The following is a 21263-nucleotide window of genomic DNA, read 5'->3' as shown; positions in this document are numbered from 1 at the left end:
GACAAACAGGAGGTATTGTACACAACACTTTTGGGTTTCACAGTGAAGCGAACAGCAGATTTGTCAACTTTACTTACAACATTATCAAAAAGTCTGAATTCAATTTGTTTTATTGTCTCACTTTTAACATCTTGGTAACCTTCATGAATATCGAAATATATTATACACAGGTATATTTTATACATAGATATACACTTTTGAGTTGACAAATCTGTTTGGGTACAATATGACTGGTGTCTGACATGGTACACAATACATGGACTGGTAACAGGGCACAGAAGCATGTCAGTCAAATGGCCTCACAATCTGCTTGGTCACACCATCACATCAGGCAGATCAACCCCTGTCTAGTGCAGGTCACACCATTAAATCAGGCAGATCAACTCCTATCTAGGTAAGGTAACACCATTACATCAATCAAAAATCATCTCATATCAAGGTAAGGTAACACCATCACATCACAGCAAACTCTATCAAGTTCAGGTCACACCACATCATACAAACCAACCCATCTAGTTCAAGTCACACCATCAAATACAGATCAAATACTTTCGGAAATAGAAAAAAACCCTGTTTTTAGGCTGTTACTCTGTATCCCTAAAATTTACACTACTACAAAACAGGATACGTTGAAATAACTCACTTTGCCAAACTGGGTATGGATGTGCAAGAGGTTGTCCAGAAAAACATGTTTACGTGTAAAATCGGGCAAAACTTACGACAAGCTACTGAAAACAACGGATCAGACTACAGATGGCAAATATGTTGCTCAGTCAGGTACGACCACTGACGGTTGACTCACCTGCCTTGAAATGGATGCGCTGCCTAACGCTACATCTCAAAGACATTTTTTGCTTTTTCACGTGTATCTCATCTATTGATTTACATCTTGCATGTCATTCCTTCATAAAGTTTATGTTGAGATATGTAAAAGAGTATGATACCTGATACCCATAGCAGAGCATCATACCAAATGTCTCAAAATAAATAGGCAGCCTGACCACTCGAAAACCAGGACTGGATGCTATTTGTAATGCCGACCTCCCAAAATGCAGATAAGAAGAGCACACCGATTACTTGGGCGATACTGGTCTCCCCTAATTAATGAATGATCTGGTCCACCCTTTCATGAATAGGGAGAACAAGAAGGGACTAAGTGGATATCCTTGTCTAACACAAGTGGAAGAATCAAAATCATGGATACCATTTGCTTTAAACATATATATATATACAAAAGTGGAACCGGACTGGTAAACAAGCAGGATGTTTTTGAGTGATGTTTTCTAAATCTCCCTTGGTATTCTTGGTAATTTTCTTTAAAAATTCTGTTGGGCTACCATCAGTTCCTGGTGATTTATTCAGTTTAGCATCGTCTACTGCAGATATAATATCTGCGATAGACAATTTCCAGTCCTGGTACATATATCTTTAAATTATGTATGCAAGTTTCTGGTAATATGTTATTCTTATCAGATCACCTAGATGAATATGTTCAGCACAACTTTTAAATATTACTGATTAAGTATATATTGATGAAATAAAGGACAACTTTATTGTGAAAACTTCAATCGTAATGAAGGATACAGCCTACTAATCACGCATACAACCAACCACTAGTTTTTTTTGAATGGGTGTGCGTTTTGGGAGGTCTGTTTTTTGGAAGGATACCTCGAATTTTAGTTGATAACAATATCCCTGACCCTGACCCCAACCATCCTCTGCTACACCTGTCCTGGTTGGGCATTTGAGACGACCCCTCGTACCTGTTTCATTCTTTAGTGAGCTAAACGGTAGCTACACCCTATTAGTTTCAGCATGAAAGTTATTATATTTCAGCTATCATTTATAATAAAGATAAGTCTAATTTCAAAATGGGCATTTAAACACTGTCCTCTGTAATATGATATCATTGCACACTTAAGTCATGGTCTGTTCCAAATAAGTCCCATTGGACCTTGAAAAAGTCTGCATTGCTCATTTCTGCACTAATCTCTCAACAGTTTTTACGTTTCCTATCTCCCTACCACTGGAACTGTAGTTAAGCTGAACTTAATTTAACAGATGTTTCACATATCAACAACTTAAACTGTAGAGATAAATGTGCAAAATAATTTTTTTTCTTATTTCTGACAGTACCCTAGTTGGTAGAACATCATAACATCAGACACATTAACCCTAGTTGAGGTCAAACCATCACATCATACAGATCAACTCATGTCTAGTTCAGGTTGACCCTAGTTGATTGCATACCATCACAAGACACATTAATTCTACTTGAGATCAAACCATTACAACATTAAGATCAACCCATGTCTAGTTAAGGTCAAACCATCACATCATACAGATCAACCCATGTCTAGTTAAGGTCAAACCATCACATCATACAGATCAACCCATGTCTAGTTAAGGTCAAACCATCACATCATACAGATCAACCCATGTCTAGTTAAGGTCAAACCATCACAACATTAAGATCAACCCATGTCTAGTTAAGGTCAAACCATCACATCATACTGATCAACCCATGTCTAGTTAAGGTCAAACCATCACAACATACAGATCAACCCACATCTAGTTAAGGTCAAACCATCACATCATACAGATCAACCCATGTCTAGTTAAGGTCAAACCATCACATCATACAGATCAAGCCATGTCTAGTTCTGATCACACTATCACATCATACAGATTAACCACAGTTGAAGTCACACCACCACATCAAACAGATGAACCCCTATCTAGTTCAGACCACACCATAACATCATACAGATCAACTCATCTGGCACACCATCATATCAAACACATTAAGCCAAGCTCACATCACAACACCACATCAGATACATTAACCCTCATTGAGGTAACAAAATCACATCTGACACTATAACTCTAGTTGAGGTCATACCATCACAACAGACACACTAACCCTAGTTGAGGTAACACCATTAGATCAGACACACTAACAATTGCTTAGCTCACACCAGCACACCAGACTCAATAACCCTAGTAAAGGTATCGCCATCACATCAGACACATTAACCCTAGTTGAGATCACACCATCACATCAGACAGAGGTGTTTAGTATAAGAGGAAGGCATTGTCCACTGCCATGCTAAGTGGAGATATCAAGTTTACATCATCACATTTAACGTCAACTGTGGTCAAGGGCAACACTGATAAAACCAGTGTACTTTCTATGATCAAACTTTGAAATATTTCCTTGGTGTTCTGATAATGAAAAGTCTTTCCGTTAAAAAGGCTTAAAGGCCAAATGGACACTAAAGTCTTACATGGACTTAGTTACCGTGTACTGCAAGTGAGGTAAAACGGGTGTTGATCAGTACTCTGACACATCACAGGACAATAACCATTTGTGAAAAACCTTTCTGATAAAGTAAAGTTTAAATCCCCACACTGTCAAATGTGACCACTGAAATTATTTTGATTCCAAGATTCAAATAGAGTAGTATCAATAGCAGTGGGAAAGTTGACAGGGAGTATGCACATAAATACCAAATATGGATAAGAATATGAATTTGTATGCAAAAACAGAATGTACAGAGTATATAATGGAGATTGTGTGTCCTTGTTACATTGTACACTTTACTCTGTGCCATCTTCCGCAGCGATCTGTCCACATCCGACTACAATGGACAGCACATATCAGTTATTTGGGAGAGAAATGGAACCTCGAGACATTTAAGGACTCATTTGAACTAGGATACTGTGACATTACAATACAAGTAAAGCTGTATTCTTGGTCAATAATATACTTTAACACTGAAAAAGGATGAAAATACACAGGCCACTTCATCACCATTTAACAACAAAGAACAGACAAAATGCCAAGAAACACATATTAGTTGTCTATCAGTGCCCTCCCAGTCAGCTGTGTGCTGGTATACACAGCTTTCAACACATATATTGTTCCCCTCAGAATTAGTGGCCCCTCTTTCCACAAAATACTTGAACATAGTTACTAAAAGACAGAAACCTTTTCTTTGACATATTTTCCTTGAAATCCTCACTCTTTGTCAATAATGCATCGGTCTCAAATAAAAGTGACCTCTACATTTCTGTGTATAACTAACCATTGCATTCTAGTAAGAAATCAATCCCAGCATCCCCCATGTGCTACTGACCTCTGCATCCCCATGTGCTACTGACACCTGCATACCCCATGTGCTACTGACCCCTGCATCCCCATGTGCTACTGACACCTGCATACCACATGTGCTACTGACCCCTGCATACCCCATGTGCTACTGACACCTGCATTCCCCATGTGTTACTGACTCCTGCATCCCCCATCCGCTACTGACCCCTGCATCTCCATGTGCTACTGATCCCTGCATCCCCTGATGTGCTACGGACCCCTGCATACCCCATGTGCTATTGAGCCTTGCATACCCTATGTGCTACTGATCCCTGCATCCCCCATGTGCTACTGATCCCTGCATCCCCCATGTGCAACTGACCCCTGCATCCTTCATGTGCCACTGATCCCTGCATCTCCCATATGGTACTGACCCCTGCATCCTCTATGTGCTACTTACCCCTGCATCTCCCATATGGTACTGACCCCTGAATACCCGAAGTGCTATTGATCCCTACATCCCCCATGTGCTACTGACCTCTGCATGATGCTCCTCATGCTGCTGCAACACCTCTATACACAACTCTGCAAGATGCATGATGTCCTCCAGCTTCTTCTTGGAAGAGATGTCATCACTCATGGCATCTACAACAGTGAACTTGGCATGAAACTCTTGTCTATGTGGTGTTCCCTTATTTGTTTCCCTCAGTATATTTTGTTAATATGGTGTAAACACCAACTGGACCAACTGTTATCAATTTGTGAAGCACTGCAACTGTCCGCAGTGAACAGATCCATTTTAGAGAAACTGAAACTGTGTGAATAGTGCCAAAGGGCAAGAATTAGAAAGTTCTTTACTTAAATTTGATCAATAAACAGTGGATCCTTGCACTGCAAGGGACATATCTCTGTACCTGTAAGCAACAGGTAAACAAGAAACATCAAGGTAGGAGAAATTATGTAGAGTTTACCAACACAACCATACATACAGGTGAAAAACAAACTTGATTAATAAAAAACAAAATGTACATAAATGTCGAGGAAAATAAGATACTACATAGCAAAAACCAAAATATGAGAAGGTAGAAAGAGGAGGCAGTCATGGGCATATACCTACCACTGTTTCCTACAGTCATCATCATCATCATCATCATCAGCATCAGCAGCACAATGCAAACATACACAGTCAGATTGTGCAACAAGAACCTCAAGCAAGTCCAGACGTAATGTCATATAAACATTAGTCCTGCCTCAATCAAGTTAGTTAATCTCAACTTCACAGATAGACTAGCACTTAGTCTCTGAACATATATAGTTCTTTATAAGGATACATAATTTTCTTTAATTTGAAAAGGAGCCGCAGTGAGATGAAAGATTCATAAAACCTGAGGAAATTCAGACTAGTTTCATTTAGGGGCTTTAGGACTGCAGAAGGGAAAATAATGTGGTTCTGGGGACTATGAAACAGACTAGTTCACAGAAAAACTGTTCACTTAATTTCTGTAAAACAGTAGGTAGGAGTTTCAAACCTATGGGTCCTGATCTTATTTTAAGTGATGTTTTCGAAAAAGTATTGTTACAACTTCATTTACAGTTATGCATAAATTTCTGTTCTTCTTTCTTCACATTAAAATCACAGATATTCATATACAAATTTTCAGGGAAGAATCACTTGAATGAGAAATACTTTTCCAATTACAAGTTATAACTGTGACAAATTGTGATTGTTATCATGCTCACTTCTAGTTTTGAAAATAGTGAAAAGTTGGCGAATAAAATTATGATTTAATTCATCGACAAAAACCCCAAGAAACTTGAGCGTGATTTTGTGCAATGTAGCTATAATACGGTGAAAAGTGGAAATGTCCGGTTTACTGATGATTGACAAATAATGGCAAAAATTACTGATCTCAATATGAAAAAAAACAACATATGGTGCTAGTCATGCACTTAATACAGAACACTATTTAGTCATGGTACAAATCAGCAGCATCCAGTAGCGGGCTGCATCCTGTAGCGACACTTGACTCAGAGTTGCCAAACCATGTAGGAAGTACACAGGAAAAGTGGAGCCAACTGGTGTCTAAAATCCCTCGTAAGGAGGTGACAAGCACAATATCATGTGGTAGTTGTGACAGCCTGCTTGTAACAGATGCATTCATCTTGTTCTCCAGGATGCAGCCTCTTACATGTGTTGCCATGGTTATAAATGTCTATTTTACCATATTTGGTGAAAAGAAACCAACATAACTTAAAGATCTCTATTAAGAAACATACATATGGACTACAAAGAAAATAAATGCAGCTCCAATCTTAAAAAGCAAGTCTGAAATGTTCATTCTTAAAAATCTGTGAGAACTTGCTTTGTAAAACTGGTTTTGTACATCTCATAATACCTAGGACATACTACAATTATCAGTTGTGCAGCTAGAAACTGTTGAAACTGATCTATTTTAGCAAAATAACAAAAAGCAACAGTCTAAGATGAATTTGTTTCAACAGAGTGAAACATGTAACAGTCATCACCTTTCTTGCGTCCTGATGGGTCAATGTGAAATGGACAAATGGCTGTTTAACTTTGGGAGACATTCATTATCACAACAGGTTTCTTGCAAATGCAGCATTTAAAACATGTGAAAACATCTTTCTAAAAGACGTTCATTTCAATTAAGCCATGTTTTAACTACCATATTTTCTTGTGTATATAGATGCAACTTATTATTTACCAATAAAATAACTTGTCCTCAGCAATCTTCACAATGCACATGGATAAAAAGAATTCTTTCCTATAACTGAAGTGAATCTGTCATGCCACTTCAACTAATTATAAGAAAATGAAGGAATCATGCATTTATTCAGTTCAAAATTAACTTGACCTGTGAAGATTTGGAGTAGAATAGGTCTTTAACAATCCTGACTTGGTTGACGCATATCATTGGTTCATTTTGCAGATTAATGCTCATGCTTTTGATCACTGGACTGTGTGGTCCAGACTTGATTATTTACAGACCACCACCATAGAGCTGGAATATTGCTGTGTGCGGTGTAAGACTAAACTCACTCACTAACTCAAAGTTAACTTTGTTGTAATGGATAAAATCTTAACTTCTGGAGTCAACAAATCTGTTGTTATGAATGCCACATAGTCTTGTTAAACTAGTATTTTGTCAAGAAATGCAATATGAAATGAAAATACATAAGTTAAAAATACATATGTCAGTTATCACACCATTTCCATCAACACGGTCAACAGCACTGGGCGGCTCCACCAATGATTTATCACAATGATAGATTTTGATTTGTATAAACAATCACGTGTTCAAACCAAACTTAGACTCAAAATGGGTTATTCACATCATACACAGGAATATATGGTTGTCTCAATAAGTCACCCTGGAAAAAAAGTTTCTTGCTATTAATTAGGTCGAGCATATGATTCAGGATGCAAGTGAACTTGTTGTCACACTGGGCCAAGTCACTTCAGCTTCATCATACTGGCTCGTCTTCTAAACATTAATCCTACCTGGTGTAAACATATCAGCATGTTTATATACCATGTCAAAAGGCCTACTCAGTATTCATATGGTGAAAAAGTAGCTCTGATATGTCCTTGCTAGAAAAGGAAGAAATTGTATGAAATCAGAAGGATTCACATACTCTTCTTTTCCCACCTTCTTTGAGCATTTGAAGGACTTGAAAGTTCAAAAACTGGAAAGAGGTTCAGATTGCATAACTTGGTAAAAACATCAGCACAGATAAAAAAGGATTCTCTTACCCTCAATCTTTGCATATTCTGAGATTCTGGTGTAGTTGACGAGTGCAGCATTCTCTAGACATTTCTTGATAACCTGGTGAACCTCCTCTGGAGAAACCGGTGTAATGATATCCTTCATCAACACCTGAAATAGGAACTTTAACATCAGGTCAGTCCAGAGTGCTTAGTCTACCTCGCTACCAGAAGGTCCCGTGAAAATCTGGGAAAGAATTGGCAACCCATGCTTGTTGTAAGAATCAACGCAAGTGATCACATGGAAGAGCTTACCGATTTGGTTCACTTGTCATCATGTCCAACTTGCGTAGAATGATGCTTATGTTGTTGATCACTGGATTGGTCCAGTCTTGATTAGTTACAGACTGCCACCATATAGCTGGTATATTGCTCAGTGTGGCATTAAAAACAAATCACTGGTTGGGTGGAGGTCTGAGGGTTAGGATATTTAGCCTTTGGGCTCTCTTCTGTACTGTCAAATGGTCAACATTGAAGCTAATATATAAACATATCCCTGTGGTGGTACATAACAATATTGGCAGATGGACTGATGATTTGCAGTCTAACTCTGACTGTTACTGTTAATGAATCACAGAGTCAGGCCAAACACTCCAGTCATTACAGACCTTGTTCCACAAAAAGAACTTATGGTTAAAGCGGACCGATGATTTGCAATTTAACTCAAAAACTAATAAAAATAAAAAATACTGGTACTCAATGAAACACTGATCATAATCAAAACATCATGCTAACTCTTTGAGAGTTTTACAGAAATTTCGTCCTAAAAATAAAAAAGTTGTTTAACAAACTATCATTAAAATATTGACACAGATCACTATTTCTTATGAGGAGGGGATGAGGAGTGGATGAGGGGATGATTATGAGAAAGGAACAGTCAGATGTCCGAGAGGCACATGCATAAGTGCTGACAAAGTTATTTATTCAATAACCTGTGTATGTATACTGACGGACAAAATAAGGGATTACAGGAAAGCATAAGTCTTTCTTTAGAAAAAAATAAAAGAACACCAATGTTTTCATGTGAACCCTTATTTTTTCCATCAGTATGTCTACTCTACCACCACTCACAGTCCTCCACCACCATATCACCTTCTCTCAGTGGCCTTGTCTGTTTAAAATATCAATACCTACCCGCTCTAGAAGTGACAGCGTAGCTTTCAGTGCTCCCTCTGGTCGTCCAAAGGGGAAACAGTATCTAAAAGAAGAGGTATTTAGTCAATACTTGACTATCACATCAAAAGTAGTACCAAAAACAATATAGTACTAGACAAAAGTAAAAGCATCAGCAGTATTCACTGTATTATTCATTATTCTGGATGGCAAAGGATACGAAAATGAACTGTTAAGACTGAGTGAGTATGGCTTTACGTTGCTTTTATCAACATTCCAGCAATACCATGGCAGGGGGCACTGGAAACAGGCTTAGAATATTGTACCTAATTTGGGAGTCAAGTCCATCCTGCTGACTGTTCTGAACTAACTGGGATGGGAATTCCACAGGAATTGGGTTTTTTGACTGACAACTGAAGAGACTGACCATGGGCCAAAGGACTCATAATTCACATCTCTGTTCTTTAAAGGTAAACATTTGAAAATCACATCACAAACTTGTTTAGGATTTATACATTATTAGGTACCTGAAGTGGGTGATTTGGTTCTCTAACAGGATTCGCAATCGCTCCTTAATCTCATCAAACTTTGCCTTCTCCCGCTGAAGGACAGTGCCTATCCCGTCTGGCCTGGAAAAGAAAGTGAGCGAAAGAGTGAGTTGGGTTAAGCATTGCTTTTAAAAGTATACCAGTTACATCAAAGCTGGCTTCACCCACCTGTTCCCATGAACATGACTTGCGCAGAAGGCAAAGCTGTAGTGGATAAGGGTCGGGTCAATGAGGATACCCATCTCTGCTCTCTCCAACAGGTCACTCAGGTAACACAAGTGTCTGTGACAACCCCGAACACCATACCGTGCACAGTATTCATCCAGACAGAACACCTGCCCCGGACTGAACCATCCCTGCAATATCACAAGAGTAAGATCCTTATTAATTTTCCATTAATTAAAAAAAAAACTTCCAAATTTTTAAATATGAATTTTTAAAACAAAACAAAAACTCACTGTTTGCATGAATACCCATATCCAACAAACGCAAGTAATCAATGCTCTGTCTCATTCCTTACAAACACAGTTATCAAAACAGAAACCTATCCACTCCCTATTCAGTCCTCTTGGCTGATGATACTGGAGCAATAACTTCCAATACTGATTCTGAAATGATAAACACATCCCAAAGAAAGCAAAGATATATCTCACCAGACAGGTGTACGCATCATTGAGTCGGTAGTCCAGCGTCAGAGTCTGCAATGTCTTAAAAAGGTCATGGTGTTCGAATATGCATGGGTTGGCCTGTACAAACTCATCCAGGCCATGCTTTCGTGCCCGATCAGCATCTGAAACCACAGAAAATGAATGTGAACATGAAATCACTGAAATCAAGTGACGGACACAATCAGCAATGACTCACTCTGACTGGGTACAATGATACACTCTTAATGAATCACAGTCATTACAGATTTTAGACTTTTGTCCTACAAAAAGAACTTTAGGTTTGGGCATAGTCTAGTGGTTAACCTCTTTGCCTTTTGTCAGGCCATAGGCTATTGTTCAATTCCCCAAATGTGTAAAATGCATGAAGCCCATTTCTAGTATCCCTTGATATGAGATTGCTGGAATATTGCTAAAAGTGGTGTATAATTTAAACTCACTATATTCAAAATGAACTTAATGCCACAACTATTGTAAGTCCGTATTGAAGTCTGGATCACCTTAACACATACACTACATTTTGGAATTCAGATAAGTTTCCATTTCCAATGCTAAAGTCTCCATGGAGTTATATTTGATAGGCGAGTATTGTTTAATAGGAAAGTCTGTTGTTTAAACAATATGCTAGCTAAAGGACACAATGTAGACTGTCTTGAACTATGGTACCTCCTTGCATCCTGGATATTTGTGTGTTGCTGATCTTGTTGGTCTGGACAACTGGTGGAGTGGGCTTGTGGGTTTGTCCAGTTGCTCTGTAGATCGCCTGCACCCACAACGTCCTCTCAGACTCGTCGTCCGTTGCAAACATGACATTGTCACCCTCTTTGACCAGGTTGAAAAAACACTTGCCACCTTCCAGCTCTGTTGTGGAGTAAGGTATGTGATGTAACCAAACAGAAAAACATGACACACCATCAGGGGAGTGGGTACAAGTGCTCAAGTTCAAAATATCACTGTGTTCACAGGAGGTGGCAGGGGTGTAGCTACCATCATACAAAAACCAGTCCAGGCTTACATATGATTGTTGCTAAGAAGATTGGGCAATCCATCAATGCTATTTAAATATAGAGCTTTGCAACCTATCAGACTTACAGAAAAAAATTGGCTTGCTGTGCACCTTCATGGTGCAAACATTGATTCAGTTCATGTCTCATGAACTCTTCACACAACTACCTACATGTTTTGCATAAAACCTGCAGTATTTCCTGCAAATGCAGAAACTAGTATAGAGTCTAGCACTGCAATGCCAGAGCAAGACAACTGGTCATTGGAGCAGAAGTGCAGGGTTTCTGTTCGTAAGATAACATATGCTTTACGTTTTGCTCTTGTGGACCAATATTCATGGTATTGATCAATCTCATCCAGCAGTATTTATGATCTTTAAATATTTCCTGACCATGGTCCTTTTACTTACTCATATACGTAGTTATTCATCCTATATTCAATGGCATTTATTTAGTTCAAAAATTTTTCCTAAAGAGGACCTTATTTAGTTCCAAATATTTTCCCCAAAATATCATGTCTAGTCAATCAGTCCATCACTGTTTGTAAATTTTCATTTGATGGTTTATTCCAATTAAGAAATCCAAAGTCTGGAACCAGTTATACAATTCGGGAGTGACTGAATATAGATGAAAGTAAAACACCATAATCTATTAAACACTTGTGTAGTAATTCACAACTACCCTCGGTATATACGTAACTACAGCATCAAGCTGTAATTGATAGTAGTGAGGCTGAACACACCTGGAAGAGGTTCACAGTAGTCGACGGTGAAGCCATCTAGTTGCATCATTTCTGTTGGGTCAGGCTTCTTCTCCCGATAGCTGCACATGGCGAACGTGTACTGGGACACCTGCAACCGAGGTAGTCAGTGAGCTTGATTTTATGCTGCTTTTGGCAGTTTTCAGCAACATCACACAGGTGAACCAAGATAGAAAGTTGTGAGTCTGTCAGAAGTGTATATGTCTGAAAGTTTCATAGTTAACAGATCATCATCATCAATCTCTACAAGTCTGACATGATCACCTCCTGACTCCAAGGCTCGCTAAGGTAAGGATGTCACCTTAGTTATAATTGCAAGCCAGGACAACAGAAGGGCTAGACTGACATACACATTAATCATGTATATCAATCAAACATTTAAGTAATACCTTAACCTCACTCTGATAATTTCTAAATCAAATACCGAAGCATTACATTGTCTGAACATGACACAAACTCCACAGGATTTCCTCTAGTGTAAACTCTACACAATGTCAGGTGCATTTTGAATCATTTCATAGTCTAAAATATCTTCACTCAGTGGGCTATCCTCAGCATATGATAGTTATGTCCCTTTACTAAGGGAGCAGCACTGAAGGACTTACCTGTACAAGGACATAATATCGCCTCTTCCATTTCTTCCACACTGTCTTCCCTAGGCCATATAAATAACTGCAAGATACGGTCAAACAAACTAAGTACAGAATATATGAATTTGGATTTACAGGACAGCCAGTATGTGATGGTGATCTATGTGAATGACAAGCACCTGTTAACTTTATTGCCTAAGCTGTACACTGCAATGACATGAAACATATTTAGATTTCATTTTAGAATGCCAAATTAATCACCACATGAATGCATCAGTATGGTGTATTGTTTCTAATTCAGATGATATCTCATTTCAACTCTAACATGCACTTGTAACAAACATATCCATCACCCTGCTTGCCTGGCCAATATACATACAGTGGAGACTATCTTGTGTTGGGCCTGTTATTAAGTAAGCTCCATCCCACATGGCACCAACCCAGCTTTTGAAAAGATTTTGAGGACCTCTTTGTTTTGTGGAACAAGAATGATCATTGCATGTCATAAAGGTGATTGACACAAAATTCAAACCACAAACTGTCAAAGCGAAATGACAGCAATATCCCATTGTGTACCTTAGTGATGAAAATGCCATTACCTGTTATTCACCATCTGATGCTGACAGATCGTCATTCTATTTTATTCTGACTCTGATGTCAAGACAGGGGTACTGGGGAAGCCCCATGGTGTTCCGTAAAGATTTCAGTTTAATCAAAAAGTTCAATCCTATTACAAATGCCTAAGACTGGCAACAAGCTAAGGCTAAACTCACCCACAGTGCTTCATGTTCTGAGGTTTATCCATGCGTACAGCTATTTTTATTGTCAGGTTGTCAGGAAAGTTCTTGGCTGTTGTCATCTTGTAGATCTCTGCCACACGACTACTGTTGGCTGTTGGTCGAATCACAACCTGAAAGGAGAAACATTTAAGATGAACTGACTTCCACTTAATTCTTTCAAGCCAAGAGTTCACATGAACCTAGTTCTGAAAACAGCTTGAAATATGCAAAAGAGATTTGTACTGTCATGGTAAAAACATCTTTGCATTTGTAGTTTGAGAAGTAAAATCATAATTTATTACTGACCCTGTTGAAGACACTGCAGTGTAATATTTTTACAGCAATACTACAGTAGTGTAATACCGCTTGATGTATGATGTCAAAATGGTTCAAAGTTGTGATATCACAATGCTAATGTTGCTGTTGCAATTTTACTAGACCTTGCTTGACTCGCGGAAAGCCGAGAGTCCTCAGACTGTAGGCAATTTCACCGCAGTTTCTGTCAATTTGTTTTGGTGAGTAAAAAACAAAATACTAAACTCGCTTCCACGAAATACCATTTTCATTAAACTCTTTAAACATTTGGTATCAAACTCGCTTTAGCTCGTTTGATACCAAATCCTTATCTTCTTTAATTAAAATGGTACTACATGGAAGGTCATTTAGTATCCTCTATATACAATCCACAAGGGCTGCATTTGGTTGGATTCATCGAAAACTGAATCTGACACCCTTGTTTCGATTTTGATAATCAGCATCACTGTTTTGATTCTCTAATATCTATTGAAGTTATTTCCATATAACAAGACCATAATTTTGACTCCAACTTGAACAGTTTTGAGTGTTAAAATAAGGGCAAAAATGATGACTGAATGATTGAATCCAGGCTATTTACGCAGTAAGAATTGTTGTTAGTAAACATCACCAGGTTGACTATGTATTTCATCACTTACAATTCCTGGTTTAGAAGTCAATCTTGGAAAAATATTTTTAGAGTGACATGTTTTGTTTAATGAACTCTGAGAATTAAATGAAATCTGATGTTTAACTTGTATGAAGAATATAATAGAAAATTATTGAATTGAGAGTCCAATGTTGACAATCTAGTCAAATCAAAGTCTAGTTTGACAACTAATTTTGTTCGTAGTTTGTAGGTAGAGGATCCTGACACTGATTTTAGTCATCACTGATTAACACATTGACTGCCCATCCTAGTATACTTGCAGTGTCAATTCTGGATGAATTTGCGACTACAAGTTGTCTCATGGCTACATCAGTAGTGTTGAAAAATAAGTTGGCAAACAAGCACAAGAAGCAATCGTCCCATCCACACCAATACAGTGATCAGGGTGTCAAGCAAGATAAGAGACTACAACCTTCAAACTCAAACATCCACACAAAATGGGAAATTGTAACCGTAAATTGTGTATTTATATACTTATTCGATCTCACATTATGTGACTCTCCTCTTCCTCTATGACCATGTGTGGAAACGTGCTATGAGCTAAGTTGAATCAAATCTTACTGGCCTCTGACCACCCGACCTCTGGCTCCACCCTGACATTGGCACCTGTCAATCATCTCTATGCTTGTGCTGCATGCTCAGATGATCACGTGATGGTCTGTGCCTGTCATTCGCGTCTTGGAGCTTTCTGTATTCTGTCATACAAGGCAGGTTGGGGGGCATCCATCACAAGATGCACGCAGGATCGTAGACCTCATCCACAACCCCAAAGTAGTACAAGAGACTTGAGAAGTAGAGACAGCGAACAGTGAGATGAAAAGACTCTTCTGTAACCTGCGGCGGTGTCAGGTAAATCCTTAATGTATGAACTGGACACAAGGACAAATCTTCTGTGTCATCTGGACCCAAAATTGTAGACAGCGATGGAATCTTAAAAGCATGGTCCTGCTGTCCTGGTAATGGATTTTTGGCGAGAAAGTCCCATTGCAAACCAAGAAATACCCCAGAAACATCAAGAGTGTGCAATTCAGAAATATGAGCAGCTGTGGCCAGGGCAAATAGAAAAAATATCTTAAAGGTAATATGCTCATAAGCGTTGAAAACTATCCCCTTGTGATGCGGGAAACTGATGATCAGCTTACGGCACATTGCTGTGATACAAGAGAAATGGTTTAGAATGGTCTCAACACCATTGTTGCCCAAATGGATGCCTGCTGAAGTGAAGACAGTCACAGCTACCCCATCAGCTGCCATCAAAATCATATTGAGAGGTGCCAAAACCTTCCTGATGGCACAATCAAAATGTAAGGGTTCACGATCTTCAACCAGAATGGTGAGTAAGCTCTCTGTTTGGATCCCAACAGGAGGAGAGACAATCATCATCAAAAAGCCATGCACATGAGAAGGCCGCTGAACTGAAACATGGAGCTGCGGACCCATCCTTAATCATCCCTAAGCTATCTAAAGCCACATCCAGAGACGCTGCTAAGTGAGTGATGCAGGGGCATGGCAGGAAAATCACCTGACCTCATGTCAAAGCTGGATAATAGATCCGCAGGAGAAGTACTCCGTTGTCATTGAAGATTGTCGGCAATCAACACCAACAACTGAGGTTTGTCAATCGCATCAATGCTAATATCTAAAGCCAACATGCCATGGTGTAGCCAAACGACAAACACTCTCCAAGTTCTTAAACGGAGTGGCCAGCAGAGCAGATGAAGAAACCGGAGTCAGGAGACATAAGGCTGAAGCAACCACTTGCACAAAGGTATCAAAGTCCAGTTGATTAAGATGTCAAAGTCTCAGATACCGGTGTCCAAGAAACCGGCAAAATAGGTCTTGTCTTCACAGGTGCCGTTATAACAGGTAGGCTGACACTAGCTATGCCCAACTCACAAGATGAAACAGTGGAGCTCATCAATGGTGACGCTGTCACTGATGATTCCAACACTTAAGTCGTAAGTGTCGCAAAGGAAGCTACCGGAATACCAGGAACCGAAGTCGCATAGGAGACAAACGCTGAGCAGGTATAAGCGATGCATTGCCAGATGGCATTAAACCAGCAGTACTCAATACCAACGACGAACTCTATTCCACACCAGGCACACTATGAGTAACCACTGAACTAATGAGTGTATGAGTTGGCCCTGTGCTCATGAAAGCAGGAAGCACTAAACCACCAGTAAGCACCAAACCACCAGAGTAAATGACAAAGCAGGTGAGATACACGTAAGCACCGAAACAGAAGCACTATGATAAGGCGCCAAACCAGGAAGACTATGAGGAAGCACCAAACCAACCACAATATGATGCAGTGAACTGTGAACAATGATCCGAAAACACTCATCTCTCCCGGCCAAGGTGCTGCACTGGACTCAAGCATAGCATGAGAGGTTACAGCATATTCAACCACTGAAGTGGAATGCGCAATACTCGCCTCTTGGTGGGTCACACAGGGCATCACACCAAGCGGCGCATTGGAACCTACCACTGATGGAAGTTGGATAAGATTGGACATGGGAAGAAGACAAGACTACAACCAAAGGTGGCAAGGAGTCTTCAAAAGGGAGAGGGCTAGACGCATGTGGTCAAAACAAACGGGGAAGGTTCTCATTGAGATATGAATCCGATGACTCCTCCAGGAAATCTTCATTGGGAGATTTCGAAATAGATCGGCGTACAGTCAATTTCTTACGACGTTCAGTCCTAGGATGTTTCAATGACGACGGACCCTCATCCATTTTCCGATGATCTCTATTAGCCAACTGTTGACTAGCTACCCTACAATACTCAGAAAAATCATCGCTATTAAGGCCAGTACAAAAAGTGCAATGATGTGACCATTCACAATGTACTAAACAATCTACACACAAAGCATGAGGATACGCCTCTTGAAGACACTACGATTAGATCAATCAATTTCTTTCCTTGAAAGGACAGTCAGACTTGTCAGGAAAACAACACATGCCCACACAACGTAGCGACAAGAAAGAGAATGATAGGCACAAACCGTCATGAGATCATCTGAGCATACAGCAGAGAGATGCTCGACAGGTGCTGATGTCAGGGTGAGGGGTAGAGGTCGTGTGGTCAGAGGACAGTAAGATTTGATTCAACTTAGCTCACAGCACATTTCCACACAAGGTTGTAGAGGAAGAAGAGTGTTGCATAACGTGAGATAGGATAAGTTTAAAAAGTAACATTTGTCAAAGAAAAATTAATCACAGTCATTTCAAATTCGTGTCAATGAACAACTCTCATGTTATCATGATAGGTGTATTTTAGAGAATTCCCTTATTGATTATGTAAGTTTCTTGTCTAGCCCACTTAGCATAATTAAAGTTAAATGATGTGGTGTGTAAATCAAGTTGATGATAAATATTGTGACTAATGTCCCAGCCACTGGTATAAAGTTACTTGTGATTAATAAGGCAGAGTGTGATCACACATAGTTGCAAATCAGTTTGAGGAAGTGTGAACCGGTGTGGGAAGGTGTTATGTAATTGTGTGCTCACTTTGCCCAGCTCCTTGTCCTCCAGGCTAAGCATGCCAGAACTCTCTGTGTACAACTTCACCTTCACTACTGGCAGTGGATGAGTGGTAGTGAAGTCGCCCTGTGTGTCCCAGCTGAAACATAGTCAACAAAGTAATAGCTTTTGCTTCTTAAAACTATGTAAACTGCATATACGTAGAAATGGTATAAACTGAACAGTAATTGTGATTAAAATATACATAGGATCCATTAAGATAACAATCTTTCTACTGAAGTTTTACATTTGTGAAACAAAATAAGACTACATAAGTTCAAAAAGACATAAATAATTAATCAGTATGTGTAGGAGTGTATCATAAGTTGTATCTTCTGACAATATTATCAATAAATCAAAGTATAGGTGAATCGCGATATCCCTATCCAACACCGACACAGCTGAAACACAACATGTCATACTCTTGTCTTCTGCAAGTCATCAGCATTGTGTCCTTCACAATAATCTCATCTGAATAGGTGGTCTTTTGACAGGTGGTCTGCTTTTCTTTGCACACTTTTTCAGCAATATCACTTCAAACAGGACAAAAAAATGATAAACAGAAAAAACAACCATTTAATCTTGCAACAAGCTGTTCTAACATAAACTATAAACTAAAAACAAAAAACAAATAAGAAATCATGTTCCACGTGAAAATTATGTTGAAGTTACCCAGCAGAAAATGGGTACCTGGTTGGATAAAGTCATGTGACAACAACCTTCTAGCGCCTGAAAGGCAGCTTGGGTTATCTGGGCTAATAATAATCAGTGTGTTAGCGATATGAGCATGCCATGCTGTGTGGAGATTTGCGCATTAGGGACCGTTCACAATGTATGGCTGGGGTGTGATGATTTTTATGGAGTTGCATATACAGCATGAAAACCCATCCCCACCTCATAAAATTAAAGTACAAAGTAAGTGACCTCCCACCCCTGCTTGCCATGTACAAAATCAATGAAGCCCCTCCAGAACATGTGTACAAAATTGACCCCCCCCCAACCTCCCTTCAAAATCATCACCACCACCCCTAGTCATAAATTATGAATGGTCCCTTATAAGACTTCTCATTATTATTTTTATTGCAAAGTCCAAGGTCATTTCTAGCTTATGTACCATGGTTTAGATGCCTCGGCCTGGTCAGTCTGGAGTTTCTCCCCTCCCTCCACCTCCATCGTGCAGTACACTATCTTGTTGGGGGCCAGTGACTTTAGACCTTTCACCTCACTTACATGCACCTGTTGGAGACAAAGACATCAAACTGTATACCTGTGCTCTTCTGACAAACACACCAGAAGGAATATAACTGTTTCTGCGTAACTGTGCCAGATCAATGATTTGGGTTGAGATATGTATACATGAAATCAAATTACTTACTTGCTCTCAGATACTGCACATAAAAGAAACATTAAATTTCAGTTACAGTGGGATGTGTATTCTGTGATGTGTGTTCTGCAGTATGTGCTCTGTGGTGTGTATTCTGTGTTGTGTGCTCTGTGGTGAGTGCTCTGTGTATATTCTGTGATGTAAAATCTATGGTGTGTGCTCTGTGTTGTGCGCTCTGTGTTGTTCTCTGTGAAGTATTCTCTGTGATGTGTATTCAGTATTGCATGCTCTGTGGTGAGTGCTCTGTGATGTTTTCTGTGGTGTGTGGTCTGTGATATATATTCTGTGTAGTGTGTTCTGCGATGTGTGCTCTGTGATATGTATTCTGTGACGTGTGATCTATATTCTGTAGTGTGTATTGTGTGATGTGTTGTGTGATGTGTTCTGTGGTGTGTTCTCTGAAATGTGTGCTCTGAGATGTGTAATTATGTAATGTTTGCTCTGTCTTATGGTGTGTTCTCTGTGATGCATATTCTATAAATTTGTGCTCTGTGCTAGGTTCTCTGTGATGTGTGCTCTGTCATGTGTATTCTGTGCTGTGTTCTATGAGACTTGTACATTGTGGTGTATGATGTGTACTTGGCGTTGTGTGATGAGTACATTGTGATGTGTACTCTATGATGTGTACATTATGGTGTGCACTCTATGGTGTCTGATATGTACTCCATGGTGTGTGATGTGTACACTGTGATGTGTACTCTATGACGTATACACTGTGGCATGTACACCATGGTGTGTGATGTGTATGTACACTGTGATGTGTACATTCTGGTGAGTAATCTTGTGTTTAGAACATGGTGTGTACTCTTACATGGTGTGTACTCTACTGTGATGTGTGCATTTTTGTGTGTACTACCTCCAGTGTGAAAGACAGCACCACATCAAGTTTGGACAGGCCTGGTTCATTATCTTCACTAATGTCTAGCTTGGACAATGAGGAGTGCTGTGCTCTGCAACAGATAACATACCAACATGTTCAATAAATGGTAATACAACACATTTCTTCTTGTATGTTTAGTATCTTGCCTTGTTTCTTGTTTTTAAACCAGTGATAAAAACCAGTGGAAAACTAATGTATTAAAATCTTTAATGATAAGAAGTAGAAGGTAAGATCAAGATCACCGTTCTGTATCATTAACATTTTGTAAAGTTCGCCTCCCACACTACTGTTAACCAAAAGCATTTTCAAAAGATGTTAATGAGAATCTCTGCCTAACACTACAGTCATCTACAACTCTAAGCTGTAGAGACACAGAAGTTAGGAACAATGGACAGCAAATACTAATATACAGAATATGAAAACACTTCAAACTTGGCATTATAGTTCTGAAAGACTGAATTCCTATCCTGTAGATAATACCAGTAAAGATTACCAGGCTGAAATAGTATGGCTTGACCAGTGCGTCCAACTACTTCCCAAATTCATATTAGTCTTATGACTTATTTGGTCTCTGACTTGGCAATTAATCAGCAGTTATCAGTGATAGTCCATGTTGTAGAAATACACTATGATCAGAAAGTGTGATAAGTCATCTGAAAGGTTCCCAAGTGGTTTGCTGTCCAAGGACAGTCCACACCTACAGTCACTATTACCTACATCCACTTGACATGGGACCCAAACCGTAAGAAACTCCTCCCACTTTGTGCAGCATAGAATGGGAGATAATAACCTCAAGCTTGATCGTCCCTAAGGTGCATGATAGAAGTACTTTATTACAGACAAGCAATTACTTCCATTCATGTGTATTTCACTAAAAATTACTGAGCCATTGCAACTTGGCCTCTTAGAATATTTATTGTTGACTGGTTCAAAAATGTTTTACTGCATTTCATGTTTAATTAGGTATTCTTAAAAAGTATAGTGCATATACTGTCATATTTGCAACAGCGGTCTGGGAAATTTTTCTTCTCTTTCAAAGCACCTACAAACCCATAATTAATTTAAATAAATGCAAATGAAACATATCACAAAATGTTCCTCTTTGCATTGAAATCCCATCAGTCAAAACTTAAAAAAAACCCCACCCAAACACCCAAACAATCTTATCT

At 39.2% G+C, this 21263-nt stretch overlaps 1 protein-coding gene across 2 annotated transcripts in view; it reads right to left on the bottom strand.

Moving 5' to 3' along the window:
- The window catches only part of LOC137296187 (calcium-dependent secretion activator 1-like), a 107038-nt gene that overhangs the window by 17658 nt on the left and 68117 nt on the right, over positions 1 to 21263 (bottom strand). Inside the window, exons 4-17 of one of the 2 annotated variants that reach the window (XM_067827904.1) lie at positions 20071 to 20164; positions 18945 to 19066; positions 17819 to 17930; positions 13334 to 13470; positions 12576 to 12642; positions 11953 to 12061; positions 10873 to 11067; positions 10195 to 10331; positions 9710 to 9897; positions 9517 to 9622; positions 9015 to 9074; positions 7869 to 7992; positions 4632 to 4738; positions 3591 to 3641 (exon numbers count right to left, since the gene is read on the bottom strand). In XM_067827904.1, the coding sequence (XP_067684005.1) occupies positions 3591 to 3641; positions 4632 to 4738; positions 7869 to 7992; positions 9015 to 9074; positions 9517 to 9622; positions 9710 to 9897; positions 10195 to 10331; positions 10873 to 11067; positions 11953 to 12061; positions 12576 to 12642; positions 13334 to 13470; positions 17819 to 17930; positions 18945 to 19066; positions 20071 to 20164 (1609 nt within the window). Of the gene's footprint in view, positions 1 to 3590; positions 3642 to 4631; positions 4739 to 7868; positions 7993 to 9014; positions 9079 to 9516; positions 9623 to 9709; positions 9898 to 10194; positions 10332 to 10872; positions 11068 to 11952; positions 12062 to 12575; positions 12643 to 13333; positions 13471 to 17818; positions 17931 to 18944; positions 19067 to 20070; positions 20165 to 21263 lie in introns of both variants that reach the window. The other variant, XM_067827903.1, reaches the window with a different exon arrangement.

This window comes from Haliotis asinina, chromosome 9 (genome assembly GCF_037392515.1).
Source record: "Haliotis asinina isolate JCU_RB_2024 chromosome 9, JCU_Hal_asi_v2, whole genome shotgun sequence".
In the NCBI taxonomy this organism is placed as follows: domain Eukaryota; kingdom Metazoa; phylum Mollusca; class Gastropoda; order Lepetellida; family Haliotidae; genus Haliotis; species Haliotis asinina.
Note: the sequence above shows the minus strand (reverse complement) of the source record. Positions and strands in the feature narration are given on the sequence as shown.